Source organism: Staurois parvus, unplaced genomic scaffold (genome assembly GCF_062004578.1).
Source record: "Staurois parvus isolate SC_StPar_1 unplaced genomic scaffold, SC_StPar_1.0 ptg000019l, whole genome shotgun sequence".
In the NCBI taxonomy this organism is placed as follows: domain Eukaryota; kingdom Metazoa; phylum Chordata; class Amphibia; order Anura; family Ranidae; genus Staurois; species Staurois parvus.
In genome coordinates, this window is record NW_028317815.1 from 29,636,092 (window position 1) to 29,660,758 (window position 24,667).

Sequence of the window (24,667 nt, forward strand, 5' to 3'; positions counted from 1 at the left end):
GTATCCCTTCCTGCCCCTTTGAAATTTTCCCGTCACTGCTGTCGAAAACAAACATCGATTTTACTCCACTAACAATTAGAAAATGAATATTCCTGAAACAAAAATTCTAGAAAGAAAAAAATCTATGTATGGCCAGCTTAAGCCAGAGATTTTGAACATAACAGTGCCACGGAAAGAGCATTGGGCAATACAGCCTCAGCTTCTCTTTGCATTGTGTAAGGAGGAATTAGGGTGCATCAAAATTAAATTACCATCATCTGTCACGGCCCTGTATACAGCTAACTATACCTTCTACTTAACACGATTAAAGAGAGTCTAAACTCCTTGAGATATAGGCCCCTTTCGTGGCTAAGCAAAATAAATGCACTAAAAATGATTATTTTGCCTAAGATAATATACAGTGGGGATCGAAAGTTTGGGCACCCCAGCTAAAAATTTGTATTAATGCGCATAAAGAAGCCAAGGAAAGATGGAAAAATCTCCAAAAGGCATCAAATTACAGATTAGACATTCTTATAATATGTCAACAAAAGTTAGATTTTATTTCCATCATTTACACTTTCAAAATAACAGAAAACAAAAAAATGGCGTCTGCAAAAGTTTGGGCACCCTGCAGAATTTATAGCATGCACTGCCCCCTTTGCCAAGCTGAGACCTGCCAGTGTCATGGATTGTTTTCAATCATGGTCTAGGAAGACCAGGTGATGTCAATCTCAAAGGTTTTAAATGCCCAGACTCATCTGACCTTGCCCCTACAATCAGCACCATGGGTTCTTCTAAGCAGTTGTCTAGAAAACTGAAACTGAAAATAGTTGACGCTCACAAAGCTGGAGAAGGCTATAAGAAGATAGCAAAGCGTTTTCAGATGTCAATATCCTCTGTTCGGAATGTAATTAAGAAATGGCAGTCATCAGGAACAGTGGAAGTTAAAGCAAGATCTGGAAGACCAAGAAAAATATCAGACAGAACAGCTCGCAGGATTGTGAGAAAAACAATTCAAAACCCACGTTTGACTGCACGATCCCTCCAGAAAGATCTGACAGACACTGGAGTTGTGGTACACTATTCCACTATAAAGAGATACTTGTACAAATATGGTCTTCATGGAAGAGTCATCAGAAGAAAACCTCTTCTACGTCCTCACCACAAAAATCATCGTTTGAACTTTGCAAATGAACATATAGACAAGCCTGATGCATTTTGGAAACAAGTTCTGTGGACCAATGAGGTTAAAATTGAACTTTTTGGCCGGAATGAGCAAAGGTACATTTGGAGAAGAAGGGGCACAGAATTTAATGAAAAGAACCTCTGTCCAACTGTTAAGCATGGGGTTGGATCAATCCTGCTTTGGGGTTGTGTTGCAGCCAGTGGCACAGGGAACATCTCACGAGTAGAAGGAAAAATGGATTCAATAAAATTTCAGCAAATTTTGGATGGTAACTTGATGCCATCTGTGAAAAAGCTGAAGTTAAAGAGAGGATGGCTTCTACAAATAGATAATGATCCTAAACACACCTCGAAATCCACGGGGGATTACATCAAGAGGCGTAAACTGAAGGTTTTGCCATGGCCTTCACAATCTCCTGACCTCAACATAATTGAAAATCTATGGATAGACCTTAAAAGAGCAGTGCATATCTTCATTTATCTAATGGCATATTGCCCCATTTTAGCTTTAATTCAAAGAAAATGCATAACCTATTCCCTTTCATCACATTCTGTAACTGTACCACCTCTTACACCAAGATATTAACTCTGCAGGATGCCCAAACATTTGCAGACGCCATTTTTTTGTTTTCTGTTATTTTGAAAGTGTAAATGATGGAAATAAAATTAACTTTTGTTGACATATTATAAGAATGTCTAATCTGTAATTTGATGCCTTTTGGAGATTGTTCCATCTTTCCTTGGCTTCTTTATGCACATTAATACACATTTTTAGCTGGGGTGCCCAAACTTTCGATCCCCACTGTATAACTTCCAAATGCTTTCAATCATCCTCCCTTAGGAATATTTTAGATCTGAGATCTATCATAGTAAAATACATATGGGTACTTAGGAGACCAAGGATCTTTCATGCCATATTGACAAAAGAGAAAAAAAGCAGGGGGGTTAGCGGTACCTGATTTTAAAAAGTATTATTGGGTGGTCACTATTACACAAATAGTACATTGGATACATAATAAGGAAGGTAAAAGCTGGGCAGGGATAGAGAATGCACAAAGTAAAGTGAATTTAGGTAAGATGGTTAGGATCCCATGGAGGTATAGAGATTTAGCAAATAGCACAAACCCAGATTAGTAATGTGTTCAGAATATGGGATGGCCTTTGTAGGCACTATCACCGGGAGCACAATTCACCTTTAAATTCATTGTTAGACACAAATTACTTTACATCGTGGAAGGAGAATTATTTATATGTTGTTAGATGGGCAAAAAAAGAGGTGGTACAGTTACAGGATGTGATGAAAGGGAATAGGTTATGCACTTTCTTTGAATTAAAGCTAAAATGGGGCAATATGCCATTAGATAAATGCAGATATGCACAAATACAACATTTTGCACAGACAATGCCAAGACCACTATGGGGAAAGATAAGCTGAGATTAATAGAGAGGTTACTTGGCTCTCCTTGTATTAAGCACAGTACTGCAAAAGGATATAGGGTGTTGGTGAAAGAGGGGGAACTGGAGTGTCCACCTTATCTTGGGAAATGGAAGTGGAACTAGATGAGAATCAGAGGAGGAAGGTCTTAAAATTAGGATGTTTCTCATTAACTGATCCTAAGACGATGGAAATGTACTTTAAACTTTTTGCTAGGTGGTATGTGACCTTGTTGAGGGCACAGAGGTTTGGGGCAGATGTGTCCGCACTATGTTGGAGGGGATGTGAGGCGCCAGGAACATTCGCTCATCTGCGGTGGGAATGTACAAGGATAAAGGCCTTCTGGGAGGGGTTTGCTAAGGCAACCCATGAAATAACAGGAGAATATATACAGGTTGAGCCTTGGAAATGTCTGTTTCACAGCACAGTATAAGATTTCTTTGGTTCATCACTAAAAGCCTGATCTCCAAATATTGGTGAACACATAAAATTCTAAGTTTGAGAGAATGGGTTTTAGGGGGGCACACAATTTTAGTGGTGGTGGTGGTGGGGTGATGACTGATCTGTGTAGCTGCCCATTGCTGGTACCATGTGACCAATCACAGCCGGTCACATGACAATTGTAAACAATGGATGGCTTCCTTTCATGCCAACCATTGTATACAATTGTGTTGCTAGTTGGTACAGATGGGGCCAATCACAGCCCATCTGTGTCATGTAATTAGCTGTGTGTATATATATATTCATTCCCCCCCCTTCACACACAGTCACCAGTCAGTGTCCCTGATTACCACCACACCAGTTAATATGATGATGCTGCACTACACTGGTGACAATAAAAAAAAAAAAACTGAAGTAAATGTTTCTTTTAATTTCTTCATTTTCCAAACAAACAATTGTGGCAAATAATTACGTAAAAAAACTCACCATGTCTCTTACTAAATACTGCAGACTGTTTACTTTCCAAAAAGGAGTAATTTGGGGGATATCTGTACTGTCCTGACATTTTTGGGCCTCAAGAAATGAGACAGAAATGGCGTCCGTACATCAGGATTGATCGATTTTCAGATATATACCATAGTTTGTGGACTCTATAAAAACTTTCCTACAGACTAAATATACACTAATTTTCTTTATTATTTTCAACAAAGAAATGAAGCGGTATACATTTTGGCGTAAATTTATGAAGAACAAGTATTTATTTGCAAAATTGTATAACAGAAAAAGAAAAAACATGTTTTTTCTTTTCAAAGTTTTCATTCTTTTTTCATTTATTTAACAAAAAATAAAAAACCAAGTGGTGATTAAATACCACCAAAAGAAAGCTCTAATTCTGTGAACAAAATAACAATTTATTGCATGATCACGCAATTGTCATTCAAACTGAGAGCGCTGAAAAATGGCCTGGGCAGGAAGGGGGTAAAAGTGCCAGGTATTGAAGTGGTTAAAGTAAGCTAGTGCTTTTCCTGTTTGGCTCAAAGAAACAGTTATTTCTTAAAATCCAGCCTCATAAGCTACTTTCCTTTTGCCGTGGTTTGTCTGCAGGAATGAAGAGTAACCCCATATAATTCCAAAAACAATGTTCTCCCACCTCAAAGTGACAGCACTAGTGCCTAGTGATTAAGTGGTCAGGTATACAGCACTGCACCATAGTAGCAAGCCGAATGTCTCTCGTTATAACTGGAAGTACAAAGTACAGGCGTACCTCAGTTTACGAACGCCTCGGTTAACGTAATTTTCGGTTTACGAATGAAAATCCATTGAAAATAATGGCTCGGTTTACAATTTTTTTTCGCAATACGAACGGATTAATTGGTTTTCAATGTATTTACAAATTTTTTTTTAATCATGTCCCTGTACAGTACTATGCCTTTAAAGAGCACTTTATAAAGAGTTTTGAACAGATGAGTTTTTTTTTTTTATACTTTTTTTCTGACCTCTGGAACGGATTAATTGGTTTCCAATGTATTTACAATTTTTTTTTTTTATCATATCCCTGTACAGTATTTATGCCTTTAAACTTCACTTTATAAAGAGTTTTGAACAGATACTTTTTTTTCACTTTTTTCTGACCTCTGGAATGGATTAATTGGTTTTCAATGCATTCCCATGGGAAACCGCGTTTCGGTTTACAAATTTTTCGCAATACGAAAAGTCCTGCAGAACAAATTAAATTCGTAAACCGAGGTAAGCCAGTATTAGTCTTCACTCTCAAAGGCCAAATTATGTAATCAGGAAGTGGCATTAAAGTGACACTAAACTCTGTTTGAAAAAAACCCCCAAAAAAACTAAATCTGAAGTAATTATTCTTAACTCAGAAAAGTACCTTCTATTTCTCTCAGACACCTCTGAATTCCTGCTGTGATCGGACTTCCTTTTGAAGAGTGGCTACATTCATTCTCTATGGTCCCATGTAGGAACATCATTTTTATCATTATCTGGGAGGAACATGGAGGCTGCCATTCCTGACCTCCTTATGAAAATACTAGTTGCCTGCCTGGCTTCAGTACTTTCAGGGACGGGCTCAAAATAAGCATGCAGATCATCAAAGCAGAACTCCAGATCTGTACAGTTGTTCCAGGTCAGTGATTCAAAGTACAGAAAGATATTGGAATAGTATGGCCAGGAGAATTACTAGTCTGGGAATCAAAGCAACTTCAGAAAAAACAATGGAAGAGCTAAAAAGGTGCACAGAACTACCTCTACTCAACATGATATAGCTATACGTGGGATAAACAGAGATGCAGCACACCTCCCCTGACTCAACATTCTTGAATTAGGACAGCGACAGACAAGAAATGGTTCTATTTTCCTAGTTCTGAATATTAGCCAATCAAGTGTAGTTCAAAACTGTAAAAGATGAACTTGTAATGACAGAAATAAGGAGGAGGCCACTGCTAAACTCTTTTCTGGAAACTATTCTGGCTGTTATGCCAATTCAGTGGCTTCAGTTCTAAGTCCTTGACCTAGGAAGAGCATACAGCTCATGGGTTCTGGCTTCACTGGCAGCATGCTTGTTTCAGATCTGAGAAATAAAAAATCAACTAGCATTTTCAAATAGATTTGGCAACGGCTTCCATTTTTAAACACAAATATTTTATTTAGAGGTGTTAAGAGGTTGATTTAGACTGGAGTTCTTAATGGATGAACTTTACTGTATTCTGGATTTAAAAACTGTACTTAAACCTACAGAGACATCTGATTGCAGTTAAACATGCTAGCACAATTATACTACTAAATGATCTTTCTGTGAACATGCACAAGTAGACTGACCAAGCATAAATGTTAATGGAGAGGGGAGAGGTGAAAGAGAATACAAACCCTATAGCTGGATTATAAACAAACACTGATCAGACAAAAAAATCCCAGACATAAAAAACCCAGTCAGCCACGGGAATGTCAGGAGAAATGTCTGGATTCCCACAGACAAACCACCGTTTTCCAATCCAGCTAGTCAGATAAAGTAGCTGATGAAGGGATGTTAAAGTGTTACAAAACCCAGGACCCTGAATTTACTATATCTAGTCCCCCACAGTACACAAAACATGGAATTGCAATTATTTTAGTAAATATAAACTGCTAAATACCTTTTCTCAGCAGCAGTTAGAGCAGTCTTGTGACTTCTATCAGTGTCCTGCTGAGCACTGGCTAAAGCTTGTAGGAGGAGTTTTCATTCTGCTCTAGGAGGATGCAGAACCCCTGACCTCTGTCTGGACAGTGCTGATTGTCCCTGTGCTGATCACATGCACTTCTCCCCCCAAAAAAACCCAAACACTTCTTTGCAATACACACTAAACTGAGCATGTGCAGAGTAAATCCACACCATATGTCTTATCAGGAGATAAGAGGGGGACACTGGAAGAAGGGGAGGATCAGATAAGTCAGGATCAAACAGCCTTTTTACAAGAATGCAGAGGATTAACCCCTTAGGTTCAGGGAGTATAACAAGCATGCTTTACTGCATGTACAGACTGATTTTACTGTTGTGGGTTTAGCAACACTTTAAGTATGAATTAATAATGAATGTGAAGCTCATCAATGACAAATAATGAATGCCAGTCACCTTGTAAATAGATAGAAGACAGCTAGCATGTTAGAAGTACATTAATATTTCATTTTCTTTTAAAGACAAAAAATGGCACACTTCCCATACTCTGCATGCGATCTGTGTAAGCATTTGATGTATGCCCCCTGTGTTGTTTCTCCAGGCCAGTTACACAAACAATTTTCAGTTCATGCTCAATTCCACCTGCAGCTATTGCAGCTGTCAGAGCCAAGAGAATACATTATAGAAATGTATTACGCTTGGCAGGGAGATTTCTATGCCTACGCTTTATCGCATGTACTTGGACTTTGAAATTTATATATTCAGTTACTTGCTTTCTTCCCCCTCAGGTGTTTATTTGACTGTAGAGACTAAGAAAGCACATCTGCATTATTTTGTACTGCATACAATTCAAATATGATTTTACTCCCTTTGTTCAGGGTATTACTTGATCTCAGCACACAGAACGCAAACAAATCTGAGTTTTCTTTTTTAGAAAGATAATTTTTTACTGCTAATGATATAAGTTATGGACAAATGGAAATCTGTGCTTCTTCAGTCGTATAGCAGTACAAAACACAGGGCAGTTTGATACAGGGCTACAGTGCTAGCACAGGAAATAGGCCTACGCATACATTGCTTTGTAGGCAGCCCGACTGCATCAGAGTAATAAAACCTTAGGCTTTAATTAGGCCTACGTTTACATGAACTCAAGTTGTGCTGGGCTTTATGCAGCTTACTAAAATTGCCTACTGGATTGTTCAACAAATGAGTTCTTACTCATATCCAAAATTATTTGCCCTACAAGATGAAACCTGTGCAATTGCCCCAGATTCTGTAAATCGGCCCCTGTACTTTATAAGCATTAGGCAAAATTTAGTTACAGTTGCAAGAAAAATTATGTGAACCCCTTGGGATTACGTGGAGTTTTGCATGAATTGGGCATAAAATGTGCTCTGAACGTCATCTAAGTCACAACAATAGAAGAACACAGTCTGCTGAACATAATACTACACAAACATTAGATGTTGCCATGGTTTAATTGCACATAACATGTAAACATTCACTGTGCAGGGAGGAAAAAGTATGTGAACCTTTGGACTTAATAACTGGTTGACCCTCCTGTGGCAGCAATAACCTCAGCCAAACGTTTCCTGTAGTTGCAGATCAGACCTGCACAACGATCTGGAGTAATTTTGCACCACTCCTCTTCACAAAACTGTTTCAGTGTAGCAATATTCTTTGAATGTCTGATGTGAATCGCTCTCTTAAGGTCATGCCACAGCATTTCAATCGGGTTGAGGTCAGGACTCTGACTGGGTTACTCCAGAAGGCGTATTCTGTGCTGTTGCAGCCATTATTTTGTTGAATTACTTGTATGCTTTGGGTCATTGTCCTGTTGCATCACCCATCCTCTGCGGAGCTTCAGTTGGCTGACAGATGGTCGTACATTTTCCTGCAAAATGTCTTGATAAACTCTGGAATTCATTTTCCCATCAATGACAACAATCCGTCCAGGCCCTGAGGCAGCAAAGCAGCCCCAAACCATGATGCTCCCTCCGCCATGTTTTACAGTGGGGATGAGGTTTTGATGTTGGTGTGCTGTGCCTTTTTTTCTGCACACATAGTGTTGTGTGTTCTTCCCAAACAACTCAATCTTGGTTTCATCTGTCCACAGTATATTTTGCCAGTAGTGCTGTGGAACATCCAGGTGCTCTTTTGCAAACTTCAAATGTGCTGCAATATTCTTTTTGGACAGCAATGGCTTCCTCCGTGGTGTCCTCCCATGTACTCCATTCTTGTTTAATGTTTTCCTTATTGTAGATGTGTCAACAAAACTGTTAGCATGTGCCAGAGATTTCTGTAGGTCTTTAGCTGACACTCTGGGATTCTTCTTTACCTCATGCAGCATTCTGCGCTGTGCTCTTGCACTCATTTTTACAGGAGGACCATGCCTAGGGAGAGTAGCAACAGTGCTAAACTTTCTCCATTTGTAGACAGTCTGTCTTACCGTGGACACATGAACATCAAGTGTGAATAAATATAAATGGTGAATGCTTGTGAGCTATTATGAAATGAGGTGTTCAATATGTGACTTTAGATGTCCTTATTTCTCACGTGAGGTTCGCTGGCACTTGCACTGACTCATATGCTAGTGTATATATAATATTTTCAAAATAGATAGTGCCGCGCTCCCATGTACCAATATGTATATCTTATACTTTCAAAGTGCTAATGAATAGCTTTCAAGATACTGCATGTATCAAACAATTATTACTAGTGACTCAAAACATCATTGTGAATATTAATCTTCATGCAAGTGACATTAATAACTGATAATCCTAAGGTGATAGTGCCTATTAAAGTACAGTGATATACAAATCAGAAATACTCCTCTATTCTACTGTGATCCTTATATTTATATTGTGCAAACACATATATATTATGTGCACGTGCTTATGATATATTCAATAAAAAAAAAAAAAAAAAAAAAAAAAAAAAGTCTTTCAAAATAAATGTGCAGGTGGATTCTTGGTTCCCTCTCGCCGAGTGCTTAATGGTCTCCCTATGTGCTCACCTCTATATTTGCCTGAATAAATCCAGGCAAATACACTTTTTATCCTTCCAGGATAGATGGGATGGAATAATGCTCTTGAAATATCTCAGAAGGTGGATATGGATTTATATTTGTTCTCCTGTAGCTGCTCATGAGTGGGTATACTGACCATCTCTCTGAGGATCTCCCAATTCCCCTCCTGGGGCTGTTTCCTTTTCCAGTCCTCCTTATATCAGCTCAAAGGGTGTTGTTCAATTGAGAAAGGAAGACAAACAGACCATAGTGTCTTATCCTTGTGCAAAAAGGGGGTTTATTGCTGCCAGTTGCACAGTAGTATACAATTGTAGTCCAGCATAAATGTGCTCTGCCTCTGTTCCTGCAGTGCTGTCTACCTGTGTCTGTATTCAGATCACCGAGCCTCTCCAGTGCAATGTCGTGACGTCAGAGCCCCTCCCCTACGCGTATCGTCACAGGGTCACGTGACTTCATCAGGGGGAATGATTATTCCCCCTGATGAAGTCACGTGACCCTGTGACGATACGCGTAGGGGAGGGGCTCTGACGTCACGACATTGCACTGGAGAGGGTCAGTATACCCACTCATGAGCAGCTACAGGAGAACAAATATAAATCCACATCCACCTTCTGAGATAATTCAAGAGCATCATTCCATCCCATCTATCCTGGAAGGATAAAAAGTGTATTTGCCTGGATTTATTCAGGCAAATATAGAGGTGAGCACATAGGGAGACCATTAAGCACTCGGCGAGAGGGAACCAAGAATCCACCTGCACATTTATTTTGAAAGACTTTTTTTTTTTTTTTTTTTTTTTTTTTTATTGAATATATCATAAGCACGTGCACATAATATATATGTGTTTGCACAATATAAATATAAGGATCACAGTAGAATAGAGGAGTATTTCTGATTTGTATATCACTGTACTTTAATAGGCACTATCACCTTAGGATTATCAGTTATTAATGTCACTTGCATGAAGATTAATATTCACAATGATGTTTTGAGTCACTAGTAATAATTGTTTGATACATGCAGTATCTTGAAAGCTATTCATTAGCACTTTGAAAGTATAAGATATACATATTGGTACATGGGAGCGCGGCACTATCTATTTTGAAAACATGAACATCAAGGCTTTTGGAGATACTTTTGTAACCCTTTCCAGCTTCATGCAAGTCAACAATTCTTGATCGTAGGTCTTCTAAGAGCTCTTTTCTGCGAGGCATAGTTCACATCAGACAGTGCTTCTTGAAACCAGTAAACCCAAAACAGGTGTGTGTTTTGTAAGGGCAGGACAGCTGTCAGCAACACATCCAATATCATCACACTGATTGGAGTCAAGGTTGGCTCCCTCCTGGCTCCAATTAGCTCTGGGAGAAGTCATTAAGCTAGGGCCTCACATACTTTTTCCTCCCTGCACTGTGAATGTTTACATGTTATGTGCAATTAAACCATGGCAACATCTAATGTTTGTGTAGTATTATGTTCAGCAGACTGTGTTCTTCTATTGTTGTGACTTAGATGACGTTCAGAGCATATTTTATGCCCAATTCATGCAAAACTCCATGTAATCCCAAGGGGTTCACATACTTTTTCTTGCAACTGTATATTGAATGGACATCTGCTCTGCTTCTGCATGTGCTCAGATACAGAAAAAAAAAAAACCAAGCAAAAAAACAAAACAAAAAAACCCCAAAAACTTAAAACCTCTTGGTGTTTAGCCACTGAAAAAATATTTCGGCATAATGCAGAATTTTTGTAGGGGGATGCATTTCCTGCTAGAAGGGAAATTTATATGAGTGAGTCAATAAAGAAAATTTTTTGCTACGACAGTAAAACCAACCTTCATCAGTATATCGCTGGCAGAGCACTCAATGGTAATGGAGTCCAGTTCTGTGGATAGATTGTCTTTACCAAGCAGAATTCCAGCTTCTATGGCAGCTCCAATGGGAATGACCTCATCAGGAGGTATGCTGTTTAACAATTCCACGTCTGGAAATAAGTCCTTAATTAATTGCTGCAATTTTGGGATACGAGCAGATCCTCCACATAGCACTACCTAAACAATGGAGAGAATCTAGTTAATAGGTAAAAACGCAATGCTCTGCAGCAGCGGGCACTAAATGGCAGATCGTGGTCTGGGAACGGACCGAGCAGTGCTCCCGCTTGGACTGCCAGGCTAGAATAACCGACCCGCTGCTCAGCAGGGCGGTCATCCTGGCAACCGACAACATCACACATGTGCCCTGCCCCTTGCAGCTCACGGACTCTCCTTGCTCCCGCTCCTTGCCTGTCCACAAGCTTGCGCCTCACCCCCTTCAGCAAGGATCCCGGCAAGCTCCTGCCTCCCACTCCTGTCTGCCCTCAAGGTAGGGTGTGTTCTTTCAGGGGCACTCTGATGGGCACATTTATATTAAGGAGCACTCTGATAGGCACATTTAATGTTAAAGGGTAATGCTGATGGGCACATTTAATGCTAAGGGGCACTCTGATGGGCAAAACAGAATGTGCCCATCAGAGTGCCCCTTAGCATAAATTTGCCCATCAGAGTGCCCCTTAATATAAATGTGCCCATCAGCATGCCGCTTATTTTATGTTAAGGGGCACTCTGATGGGCACATTTTATGTTAAGGGGGCACATACTGTGGAAAGGGGCACTCTGATGAGCACATGTGATAGAAAGGGGCACTCTGATGGGGAATTTGATGTAAAGGGGTACTTTGAGTGTTAGGGGGCACTCTGACAGGAATACCTGATGTAAGGTGGCACTGTGATTGGGACAACTGATGTAAAGGAGCACTCTGATGGGCACTCCTGATGTAATGGGGATACATGATGTAAAGCTGCACTGATGGCGACACAATGTAAGGGGGCACACCCTAGGTAAGGTGTCGCTGTTATGAGGGAACCTTAAATAAATAATGGGGCACTCTAATGGGGACAACTGATGTAAGGGGGCACTCTGATGGGAATGCCCAATGTAAGGGGGCACTCTGATGGGGACGTCTGATTTATGGGGGAAGTCTGATGGTGACACCCAATGTAATAAATTACTCTGGAGGGGGAACCTGATGTAAGGGGGAACACTAATGGGGACATTTATTTTCAGACATAAGATTTTAGTGACCGGACCTCCTTGAATTTTAATTCAATACCCCTGCTCTGCAGGTTCACTCAACTGTCACACTCCATGGCAGTGAATGGAAGGTATAAGCAGTGGGGCTTCGTCTAACATAGGCAAACAAGAAGTTCACATTAAAGAGTCATGTAGAACATTAGTCACACAGAACTGTAGAATTAGGGCCTCATGAATGTGAAATTTACAGCAAAACAGCGAGCACATGAAAATAAGCAAACCACTCAAATAATGTTTAGGTAATTTTTTTTAATCAGTAATAAATTAATGTCATCCTGTAATTGATTTACACTTGATTTAGCTACATTAGTAGGTACATATCTAAGAGCACATCTTGCAGAGTAGCTCATTAGCAGCAAGACTCAGGGATCTGTGTTATGCAACTCTCAACTTTACCTCCCATGTCACACATTAGTTTCACATTGACTGGGAGGTGGGGGGGGAGCTGGTCTGAGCTTGGTTTCAGGAGCTGAAATTCAGACATGCATGCCTAAGTGCTCTTGGTTAACAAGTTCAAAGGAAGCACTGTGAACTTTCTATATCTATGTGTGGACCTCTAATAGGGTCTAAGTGAATAAAGATTCACTTTGTTTCTTATTAGATAATAGTATGAAATATCCTTGCAGTGAGAAAATATATTTTTAATTTGACTTTGCTGAGATGAAATGTTTAAATTCATAAAGTGGTTGTAAACCCTTACATATAGCCAGAGAAGTTACTATCCTCAGGTGATAACACAGAGATAAAACAAATCCTCCCACTTAAGCTGTACATGTTTATCTGCAGTCTTTTCTACATCCAAAGTCCAGAATTTAAACAGCTTATCTGAACTTTCAGAAAATGGGGCAGAGAGCTGAAATGACACACTGCAGAGTTCAGCAAGGAAAGCTCTGAGAGCCAATTGGCAGAAAGGGACACCCCCCTCTTCACACAGCACACAGAAACAAAGCGGAGGCTGCCAATCACCAGCTGGCGGTCCCTCTCCTGTCATCTTTTTTCTCTTGGTGTCAGAAAAACTTGTCAGAAGTAACTCATGCAGATGGAATGAAGCAGCAGACAGAAATGACACTTTGTGCTCTTAATAGAGACAAGTACACACTATAGAGGGATATGCTTTGTTCATATTTCATGTCTGATATTTACAACCACTTTATATGTAACAAGAAAGAATACAATGAGATTGAATGAAAAAAAAAAAAATGGAATTCACACCTGATTCACGTCAGTAGCTTTAAATTCAACCTCTTCCAAAAGCTTTTTAATTGGGTCCATGCACTGACTGAACAGAGAGGAAGAAATTAGCTCAAACCGAGCCCTGAAAGAAAAAAAGGCAGTAAAAACAAGGTGTCAGGAAATTGTGAATAGTTTCCTTTTCCAGTGTTAAAAGAGAAATGCAGGTTTTGAAAAAAAATAAAAATAAACATTGATACTCACCTAGGTGGATGCAACATCTGTTTCCTGCTGCCTCCAAGACCAGGAACTGAGTGATCAAAGACCAATGAATACTCAGTTCTCAGCAGAGAGCTGGTGTCTGTCAGTTGTCGGCTCTCTGCTCTGCCCTTTCAGCGTGCCAATCGCCTGAGCCAGCTGTTGGTCAGAAATCTGGGCAGATCTCAACATTAAAGTCAGGAGCCCTCCAGAATCTGAACCAGCTGAATACAGGGCACTGAAATGAAGAACGAAGAGAACTCCTGTGACCTACAGGAGATGTAAGGCCAAAGATCTTTGGCCCTACGTCTCCTTTAAATAAACAATAATGCTGATTTAGTTGACCAAACAACAGACATAGGGGCTTCTAAGCAAGATGGATTTTTCCTTGTTTGTACCTATTGTGAATAATGAACAGAAGTTGTAATTCATGAAGTGTTTCCACAACTTACAGCAAATGCTAATATTGTATATTCACATCTAGTGAACTCAGTTCAAACATGGCGCAAATAAATTATTCTTACGGAAAACATATTCAATTCAAAATTGATTAGACAGAAAATCAATGCTCATCATGAACTATGATTTTCACAAACCCACAATTGACTACGGACATTTTTTAAAAAATTGAGTCCAGTATTGGAAGTACGGATGTTAAAAAGGAAACCAAACAAGCCAGGGAAACAATGTTTTTGCTTTAAAGCAAGTTCGCTTTTTCACTTGTACCTCCAAGTAAGCCTATAATGAGGCTTACCTGTTGGTACAGTGAATATCTCCTGAATGTAACGTGACCGAAGCATGCGCACTGCTCTGTAAACGGATAGCACATTTGAGATGTGCCGTGATCATGCTTAAACCCGGAAGGGAGACTGGGTGAAGATGGAAGCCATGTCAGTGCGCCCCTGGAAGGATCTGTTTTACAGGTAAGTCTGTCAGAATGTGCTACTATGCGGTGCATACTAGCACATTATGACATTAAAAATATAACTAAAGGCAAAAAACTTTTTTTTTTGTTTTGGATGGAGTGGAGAGGGATTAGAACACCCGTAAGTTTTTATTGCTGCTTGTTCCATGGCAAATTCACCCTATTTGTCCTGTTTATGATTATCATTGAAAGTGAAAGCAAAAGAAAATCCCAAATCTTCTTTTGTCCCCAGTAAATTAATAAAGGGGAAATATTCCAATGGGCACACTGGTTCTGGTAACCTAGAGTCCCCAAGGAACACCCTTAATTTGTAAGCAAAGGAAGGAAGGAAATATCTGCAATGGGACACAGATGGAGAAAACAAAATCTGACAGGGGTTATAACCCTCCCTTACTCAATCAAAAATGAAAGAAAAAAAAGTTTTGCCTATAGTTCTACTTGAACCTGTGGAGGTATTTTCTTTTTTAACCTTTACTACAGCTTTAAAGGGTAGATATTAATTAAAGATCCAGGATATCCCCCCTACATAATAATGGTGTGACAAAATATATATGCTAAAAAATGCTGACAAAATAAGAAAGAAAAATGACAATTCATTTATTAAAATTTACAACACTAGATAAATATATACCCAGTGTGAAATTAGAAAATCAATCACATAACATAACAGATGGTGACTCATGTAGAGCTGTCAGGCCAGATCTAAGGAAGCCGTGCTGAGAGCCAGCAGCCTCGTCCAATCAAAGAATGCTTTGCTTTTACACTTTTTTTTTCCACAATGCAGATTTATAAAATAAAATAAAAATATCTGGAATTCTGCTATAATCAACACAGGTCAACCTATACAGGGTTAGCACAATATTTACATTCTTTGGCATAATTTGTAGCGTTTGAAGGTGGGCAGCATTCTCCGGAGCTGAACAGTGGTCTCTGTCTTAGGCTGGCTTGCAGCAAATAATTTCCAGTCCATATCTGACAGTGTCTGACCTGCCCTAAACTAGCCATACCTGTTCTAATAGCAGTGCTGATATCTTTCAATACCCACAAAAACCAACATCAATAATTTTGCAAATGACATTTTCCACCAATAAATTTCTGTTTTCAAATATACAAGTGGACTATATTTTCATTAATATAAAGATCCCCATGACTTGAAGTACGAGAGCCACTTAAGTGATTTTGCAACTGGCTGCGAGCCACCAGGAAATGAATTGGTACAAAATTAAAAATTTTTTGTGAATAGCATAATGAACATTTTCCTCCTGCAGCCACTGGATGCTGGCAGGAGGGATAGGAGGAGAAACTGGCTTTCAGCAGTTACAGGAGGAAAATGGAGAATCGGTTCCTGTATGTGACACCTGTCCACCCCCCACCTGCCAAGGTGTAAAACAGAATGAAACAGGAAACCCGCACAGCCCCATGGAACATTCAGCAGGGATTGTCATTGTGATTCCTGACACTACACCTGTGATAGGGGTGTGTGTTAAAAACTATGGGTTTTACCGCCCCCCAAACCGCACATGTAAATGAGCCCTTAATGTCCTAAGACCCCCATAAGGCTGCTTTCACAATGATGCACTGCGGTTTAATTTTCTGCGGCTCAGCTGCACTTTGCCATAGACTTCTATTATAACTTGCAGGTGTGGTGCACTTTCTGAAACCCGCATGATAGAATAGAAGTCTATGGCTCAGTGCAGCTAACCAGCAGGAAAGCCACAGGTGCACTGCGTTGCAGATGAGTGTGAAAGCAGCCTAATAGTTGTTAACCCTTTTAGGTGCTAATATGCCCATTGTAAAAGTGCAGTCTTTTCCTCTTACAGCTTCTGCTGGCATTGCTCTCCATCTCCAGGCTGCTCCAAGGCGAAATGCACTTGGTATCACTCCATCTGGGACAGAAGCCAGTTCTAACGAGGAAGCATCAGCTTATGCACCTCCTGGCCCCTTTGCGGCTGCCTATTTCCTCTGCTGCCTGAACCAGCTCAATGCACTCTGATGCTCTGGAGTGGTGGGTTGGCAAGCCCAGATTGCAATCAACTGGTTGCTGACCCCGGCACACGCTTACCTGGTGTGAGGTCAAGGGTCAAATCAGAGGGCTCAGAAGGCCACATGCGGCCCGCAGACTACATGTTGAGGACCCTTGACATAGCACTATATAGGATAGGGAAATATCATCTTACCTGGAAATACTGCAATCAAAGTCAATGCCATCATATAATGAATCCACAAAACAATTAGCACTTTCTAAAGTCGATAGGGAGTGTTTAGCTGTATCAGCACTGTTCATAAGTTTCATCATTGCTCGAGCATTTCCTTTTATATCATGCTTGTATAACCTATTTAAAAAAAAAAAAATTATAAAAAATATGGAGGAGTTTTACAAAACAAGTCATAACAAAAGGGGAAAGCTATGTCTGCAAAATTACAACGAAGGCATACTGCAAATAAATAAATAATAGGACTTAGTATCATCTTGCAAAGTGTAGGGGCTTTAGCAGTTTGACAATGCTTTGCAAGCACAAGCAACATGCTTCTTCAGTCATTACTATATACCACTAATTACAAGTTGAAGTCTTCCAACTAAAGATTATTTTACGGAATTCTTACTGAATCATATGAACACCCATAATTATATTTTTATTTTCCCCTATATAAAATAAATATCTTCACTTTGGTATGTATGTTCTTTTGGGGACCATGGCTTTGAACACATGTATGACTTCACTAGTAACAGAATTCTAGAAATTTGCTGTGCCTTGTAAAATCTTCTCCTAATACTTCCAGGGATGTCATGCTTTCTATGTTAATCAGGAAGCACTGCACCTGTGTTAAAGTCATTGAGACATAACTATTCAGGCAGGGTATAAGGTTGAAGGTGGCTCTAACTCATGTGAAGGAAGTACAAACACTTCAGTCTTTCTGTTGTGATGTGATACATTTTAATGCTCCCCTTACAAATCTAAAAGGGATTTAAACATGACATACCTCTGAAATTCAGATGCCTGATATTGAGCAAGAGCTTCTGTAAAACATATACCTCCAATGTCGTCATAAGTCTTTGTAGCAAGAACACGATAAATTCCACTGTTAACTTCAATCACAGTGACAGATAATGACGTACCTCCTAATTTGTACACCAATACATTGCTGCAACCAATAAGGAAATAATTAAAAATGTGTTATAAATTATAGCATAATGGGATTGATTTACCAAAGGGTTAGTACATGTGCACTTTGCAAGGAACTTAGCTTAGTGAATGTAGTAAAAGTTAAAGAGTAACTAGATTCTTTGTTGAGAAAACCATAATATTCCCCTCTGGGTGATCTATATACATTGCAGGGATATTAACAAACTTAGTTGCTGAATCCTAACTGTTGTTATTCTGAAGAAATAGCAGTTTGTTTGTCTGTTAACATGTGGAAAAATGAATGTGAATGGGAGTGATTTAAAACCATCAATCAGCTGCTGCACTTGCAGGGGGATCTAATGAGGAAAGTGCAGGGTTTGCATCCTTTTAGATGTGATTTCCCTTTTGAATGCATCTCACCAAAAATGACATGTTTGTTACAGGTGATGCCCAAAATATGACTTGTATCTCAGTGCAGACTTTTGGGAAAATGAATGAGCCAATCAGACAAGCCGGAAGCAACATTTCTGAGGGGGCATGCTGTACACCATCTGTGTACAGAACACCTCTAGAGAACGCCTCTAGGTTGCCATATTTCATTTTACAAGAAATTACAGCACTGCCACCAGCCAGGTGGGACTTTTGTCGATCCAGGTGGGCGTCATATGACATCCCCCCTCCTAGATTGTAAGCTCCAAGGAGCAGGGCCCTCAAATCCCTCTTGTATTGAACTGTATTGTTACTGTATTGTCTCCCGTTATATTGTAAAGCGCTGAGCAAACTGTTGGCGCTATATAAATCCTGTATAATAATCCTCTCGGATCGCATCCATGCTGTGGTGAGATCTGTCACCGGCTGTGTCCACAGCAGGTCCAATGATAATTGCAAAAATATGGATGGCTTCCTTTCATGCTATTCATTGTATACAATTGTGTTGCTAGCTGTGATTGGTCACAGAAATCACATGGTACTGACTGGGCCAAATCACAGCCAATAACAAAAAACACTGAATGAATCCATAACATTCAGTTAAAATGCTTGCCTATAGCAGTGAAATTCTTTGTTATGGGCAATCATAATGTGTTAAAACAAAAAAAAAAACAAAAAAAAAAAAAAAAGATCACATCCCCAGAGCAGTACAATGTTACCATGGTCACAGTGTTTTAAAAATTAATAAAACATTTTCACACGGTCATCAGTCAGTGCACCTGATCATCACCACACCAGTTATATGATGACGCTGCACTTCAGCGGAGACAGTGTTTAATAAAATATTTTTTCACCATTTTTTTTTTAAATTTTACAAAAAACTGACAAAAAATTACACTGGCACAAAACTCGCCATGCCTCTTACTAAATACTGTCAAGTGTGTACTTTCCAAAAAGGGATAATTTGGGGGATATCTGTACTGTCCTGACATTTTTGGGACTCATGAAATCGGCCATCAGTATATCAGGATTGATCAATTTTCAGATCTATACCATAGTTTGTGGACTTTATACCTTTCCTACAGACTAAATAATGTGGGTTATTTTTACCAAAGAAATTTCGCAGTGTACATTTTGACTTAAATTTATGAAGAACGATTATTAGCAAAATTTTATAACAGAAGCAAAAGAAAAACTTGTTTTTTCTTTTCAAAATTTTCAATCTTTTTTAATTTAACAAAAAAATAAAAAAACAGTGGTGATTAAATACCACCAAAATAAAGAACTAGTTGTGTGAACAAAATGATAAACGTTTAATTTGGGTACAGTGTTGCATGACCGCCTAATTGTCATTCAAACTGTGAGAGCGCTGAAAGCTGAAAATTGTCCTGGGCAGGAAGGAGGTAAAAGTGCCTCGTATTGAAGTGGTTACTAAACCCAGGACCCTGCATTCACTATATCTGGTCTCCCACAGTACACACGACATTAAAATGCCAATATTTTAGCAAATATAAACTGCTAAATGCCTTTTCTCATCAGCAGTTAGAGCAGTCTTGTGACTTATATCAGTGTCCAGCAGAGCACTACTTAAAGCTTGTAGAAGGCATTTTCTTTCTGCTTTAGGAGGATGCAGAACTACTGACCTCTGTCTGGACAGTGTTGATTGGCCCTGTGCTGATCACATACACTCTCCCAAGAAAAAAAAAAAAAAAAAAAAACACCTCTCTAGCAATACACACCAAACTGAGGATGTGCAGAGTGTCTCCACAAGATATGTCTTATCAGGAGATAAGAGGGGGCACTGGAAGGAGGAGGATCAGAGAAGTCAGGATCAAACAGCCTTTTTACACAATGCAGAGGATTAACCCCTTAGGTTTCACTGTGAGTATAACGAGCATGCTTTACTGCATATACAGACTGATTTTACTGTTGTGGGTTTAGTAACACTTTAATTGTATTAAAAAGTTAGTTATAGAAGAAAACAAATCTATCTGGAGAAGGTGGGAGTTTTGAAAGGGACAGCAGACTGTGGGTAAGGCTAAACAGAAGGAATACAGTAAGTATGCAAAGCAAAGTACTTGGAATTGTAGATTGACATACCTTTTACCAGTAGGCGAGTCCTGCCCAATACCATATGCCAAGAGAGCAGCGGATGGTTCATGAACCATACGCAAAATGTTAAATCCAGCAGCTGCTGCTGCCTCCCTATAGAATAAAATGTACAAAGAGATCCATCAAATGAAGTGAATAGCTATACATCCAACCAAGTTAAAACTGTCAGCTTAAAGTTGACCTTTCCCCCTTTCATTAAAACTTTTTCAACAAAATGCAGCTCTGCATGCAGACGTGAAAGTATCCAACTTTTTTTTTTGTTAAAGAAACCAAACAAAAAAAAAAAACACACTTGTTGGGTCCACTTCCTGGTGGTTTCTGTGAAGGCACGATTGACATAATCTTGGCTGCATAGATGCCCTTTGGGAAGGCAATGTCACCAGTGCCTTTGGAGAGATGTTGTAACCTCATCTCACATGCATGCAATGAAGTGCATGACAAGATAAAGTTACAAAAAAAACCAAACACTTTCTCTTTGAGAATTTTTTCCCCCATTTTTTAATGTAGATGAATGAAATGTTGCATACACTCCATCTTGTGCATGCACATTACAATACCTGGAGCTGAGGCATGTCATTAACTGCTAACCGAAGCAGCATGAAAAGGGCTGAAGGTGAAGGAAAAGCAGGATGGACTTACTGAATGTACTTGTTTAGGTATACCATTTAACATATTATAGCCATTTTTTTTTTTATGTGGGGGGCTCCCAAGAGTCACCAGGAATATGCAGGTATCCAGCTTGAGCCCACCCCTGCCAAGTTCTCTATGGAGAATTGGGAGGTAGGTAGGGGTATGAAAAATTAAAACTATGCATTTCACTTCAACTATTTATACTTCTGGATCTACTGATTGTTCTGACAAAATAGTTATATTGAAGATAATCATCATTTGTAAACATTTTCCTCAGATGCTCTTCTTCAATGCCCCAGGTTTAGTTTTAAGCACAAACACAATTTACTGCATCTTGGTTCTGTACGTACCCAAGAGACTTTTTCTGATTTGAGCCAAAATCAAAAGGAACCGTGATAACCACTTCATTGACATCTGATCCCAAAGCTGACTGTGCAGTTTCTAAGAAACAAACAAATAAAACAGAAAAATCATGCTAGTGTTGTACAAACGTAGAACTAAACGGAGCATCAAGTACTATGTCTGAATTACCTTTCATTTTACTGAAGACAAGTTTAGCAGCATCTTCTGGGCTTACAAATTTCACAGTTTCTCCTGTATCTATTTCATACTTTGGTTTTCCTGCTTTATCTACTATCTGGAAGCCAAATCAAATGCATATTAAAATTTAAATCACATTGCATCATTCCCATTAAACAAACAATGCAAATGCTGGAGTTTGTCATCACTATAATAGATTTTTTTCACTAATACTATAATTATAAAATACATAAACATCAATATACAGTACCTCATAGAAGTAAGAGTAGCACGGACCCTGAACAAGCCTGCAGCTAGAGAAGTGTATAGATACCAGATACGTACATGCTTGTTCCTGGTCAGAGACTCACCATGTAATGAACAAATGAGAACCTTGAGTAATGCCATCCCTAAAAATGTTTAAACAAGACATCCAAACAAAACTTGAACTGACCAGGATGAAAAATACAATAATGTTAACTTACTGAACATTTGCTTTCAGAGATGTGCTTTTGAGCCTGTGGGTCTTCAAAGCTAAGATGCAGAACAAAGTAAAACAAGTTAGATATGAAAAGTAGATAAGCTAATAACAACCAATCTTAGTTTATATAAAGCTGATCTCAAGGACTGATCTGTATTGCATACTTAGTAAGTGCCCGCTGGGGAAGTGAACAATCACTGTAGTAGGTTGTACTACTACAGTGATCACCACCATCTTCCAGATCCTGTGCGGAGTGGCTTCCCGTCTGCACACTGACTACATGGCTAAACACCTCCGCCATTCATAGCACATTTTTTTTCAATAAATGCAAGGCATTCCCTGGTTGAACGAGGTGCAAAAGAGAATTGGTGACATCATGATCTCTACCTAGTCCAATCAGAAAACACCTTGTATTCACTGAGGAAAAAAAAAAACAAGGAGTTTTATGAATGGTGGCAGCACTGAGCAAGCGACCCCTTGTTGTCAGTGTGCAGAGAAGAACATGCTCAGCACAGGATCCAGAAGATAGTGATAATCGCTGTAGTAGTGCTGACTACTACAGTGATTGTAAGCTACATCAGCAGCCCCTTGGGTATACTTACACTGGTCCAATGTAAATCATATCTGTATTTCAGCTTTAACTTTCCAAAAATGGCTGAAAGTATCTACAACCAAAAAAAGCTTACAGCAAGACCTGGACAAAACCAGTAGCTATGCAGCCAATGTTTCTAAAGCAGGGTATAGAATTTTTTTCATTCAGCCAGTGCTAACTATATATATATAAAAAAAAAAAAAAACTAACAGATTCCTCAATCTGCACAAGCAAAATGGATGGAGGAATCCCCCTGCTGTCAGAATACACTCACCAGCGGCTGCAGCCATTGATCAAAAGAGGCTTTCCAACTTCAAACAGGGAGGGCCACACAGATTGATATTTGACCAGCAATTTTGATCCATCTATGCTCACCTTAAAGCGGAGCTCTAGTCAAAGCTAAAAACAATAAAAGTTGGCAGCTACAAAACCTGTAGCTGCTGATTTTTAAAAAACAGCCACTCACCTGTCCCACGATTCGGCGACCTACACACCGCAACCGGTCTCACCAGCTGTCCTCGCTCCCAGGTATTTTAAGTGTGGGCACCAGGCTGTGACAGCTCAACAGATGGGTGCTCACTGCATATGGGCGAGTAGCGCTACACCTTGTGAATGGTCCTGTAGTCTTCTGGGACCTGTCACGTGTCCCAGAGGACTACGGTGAGGGTGAGTGGATAACTTTTACTTCCAATTGCCTAGGCGATCGCAACTGAAATGGGGGTGAGTACCTGTCAAATTTAGGTACCCACTCCCCCAACCCCCCCGCTCTCCAAAGGTGTCATTTCCTCACCAGGAGTGGTGGACCAGAACTTAAAGTGGAACTTCCCCTTTTGGGTGGAGCTCCACTTTAACCACTTCCCGTCCGGTCCATGTACATAAACGGCTTAACAGGAGCAGTGCAGGAGCGGGTTGCCATTTATAAATGGCGCCCACATTCCCAGGGAGCACGCGGCGCCGTGATCCATTTCCCGCTGTGTCCGGAGGAACACCGAGCACTGTACGGGACTTCTGTGTGAGGTCCCGATCATGTGATCAGTGATTGGCCAATCAGTGATCACATGAATAGTAGTAAGCAAGATGTCACTTCCTGACATCATTGCTTACTACTTGTGAAATCTGTGAATGATCACAGAGGTCACATGGTACAAGGCTATTCACAGCAGCCTTGTACCATGTGACAAGCTGTGACCAACCACAGCTCTCACAGCATTTCTCAATGGCTGCAAGAATGCAGTCAGAGAGAAGGAGAAAGGATTTCTTTTACAGCCTTTATTAGTGTAAAAGCAATCAATGTAAAAAAAAAAAACAAATCAGTGTAAAAACAAAAAAAATCTTCATCGCCCCCCACAAGTAATACAGTTTCACTATGGTGACATTGTACTGCTAGGTTGACAGTATGTTAAAAAAAACACATAAATAATAATATTAAAAAATAAAATAAAAATGTAACAAAATTATTTTGAAAAATTATAATTTTTGCTTATAAACTAATTTGTTTTGTTTTTTTACTAAAAAGATAACTGAATAAATTTTGGCCAAGATTTGTGAAGAAAGATTTATTTGCAAAATTTTACAAGAAAAACACTTTTTTAAAAAAAGTTTAGACTTTTTCATTTATATAGCAAAAAATAAATAAAAATCCCAGTGGTGAATAAATACCACCAAAATAAAGTTTTATCGGTCTCAAAACAAATGCTAAAAAATGAATATGGGTACAGTGTTGCATGACCGAGCAATTGCCATTCAAAGTGTGATAGCACTGAAAGCTGAAAATTGGCCTGGACAGGAAGGGGGTGAAAGTGTCCGGAAGTGGTTAAGTAAAATTACAGCTGGCACAGAACATACTGAAGACTTTTGTGACAAAGAAGAGCCATATTCCATCAAATGGCAATAGGCTCCTAAACTGCACTCTGCAGCTCCTAAAAACTCTAAAACCAACTGAAAGAAGAATTTGCAACCTACCTTCTCCCCAATATCTGTTTCACTTTCACAATAGTGTTTGCTGCATTTCTCACTCTGCTCTGTTTTGCTGCCAAGCCAACAATCTGAAAAGATAAGAAGTAGA

General features: G+C 39.5%; 1 protein-coding gene across 1 annotated transcript in view; it reads right to left on the reverse strand.

Annotated features, from left to right (window-relative positions):
• The window catches only part of HSPA14 (heat shock protein family A (Hsp70) member 14), a 40,138-nt gene that overhangs the window by 10,694 nt on the left and 4,777 nt on the right, over positions 1 to 24,667 (reverse strand). The window contains exons 3-11 of the mRNA XM_089686059.1: positions 24,565 to 24,647; positions 22,015 to 22,063; positions 21,542 to 21,647; positions 21,361 to 21,451; positions 20,369 to 20,473; positions 17,697 to 17,858; positions 16,892 to 17,047; positions 13,574 to 13,676; positions 11,069 to 11,284 (exon numbers count right to left, since the gene is read on the reverse strand). Of these exons, the coding sequence (XP_089542185.1) occupies positions 11,069 to 11,284; positions 13,574 to 13,676; positions 16,892 to 17,047; positions 17,697 to 17,858; positions 20,369 to 20,473; positions 21,361 to 21,451; positions 21,542 to 21,647; positions 22,015 to 22,063; positions 24,565 to 24,647 (1,071 nt within the window). The remainder of the gene's footprint in view (positions 1 to 11,068; positions 11,285 to 13,573; positions 13,677 to 16,891; positions 17,048 to 17,696; positions 17,859 to 20,368; positions 20,474 to 21,360; positions 21,452 to 21,541; positions 21,648 to 22,014; positions 22,064 to 24,564; positions 24,648 to 24,667) is intronic.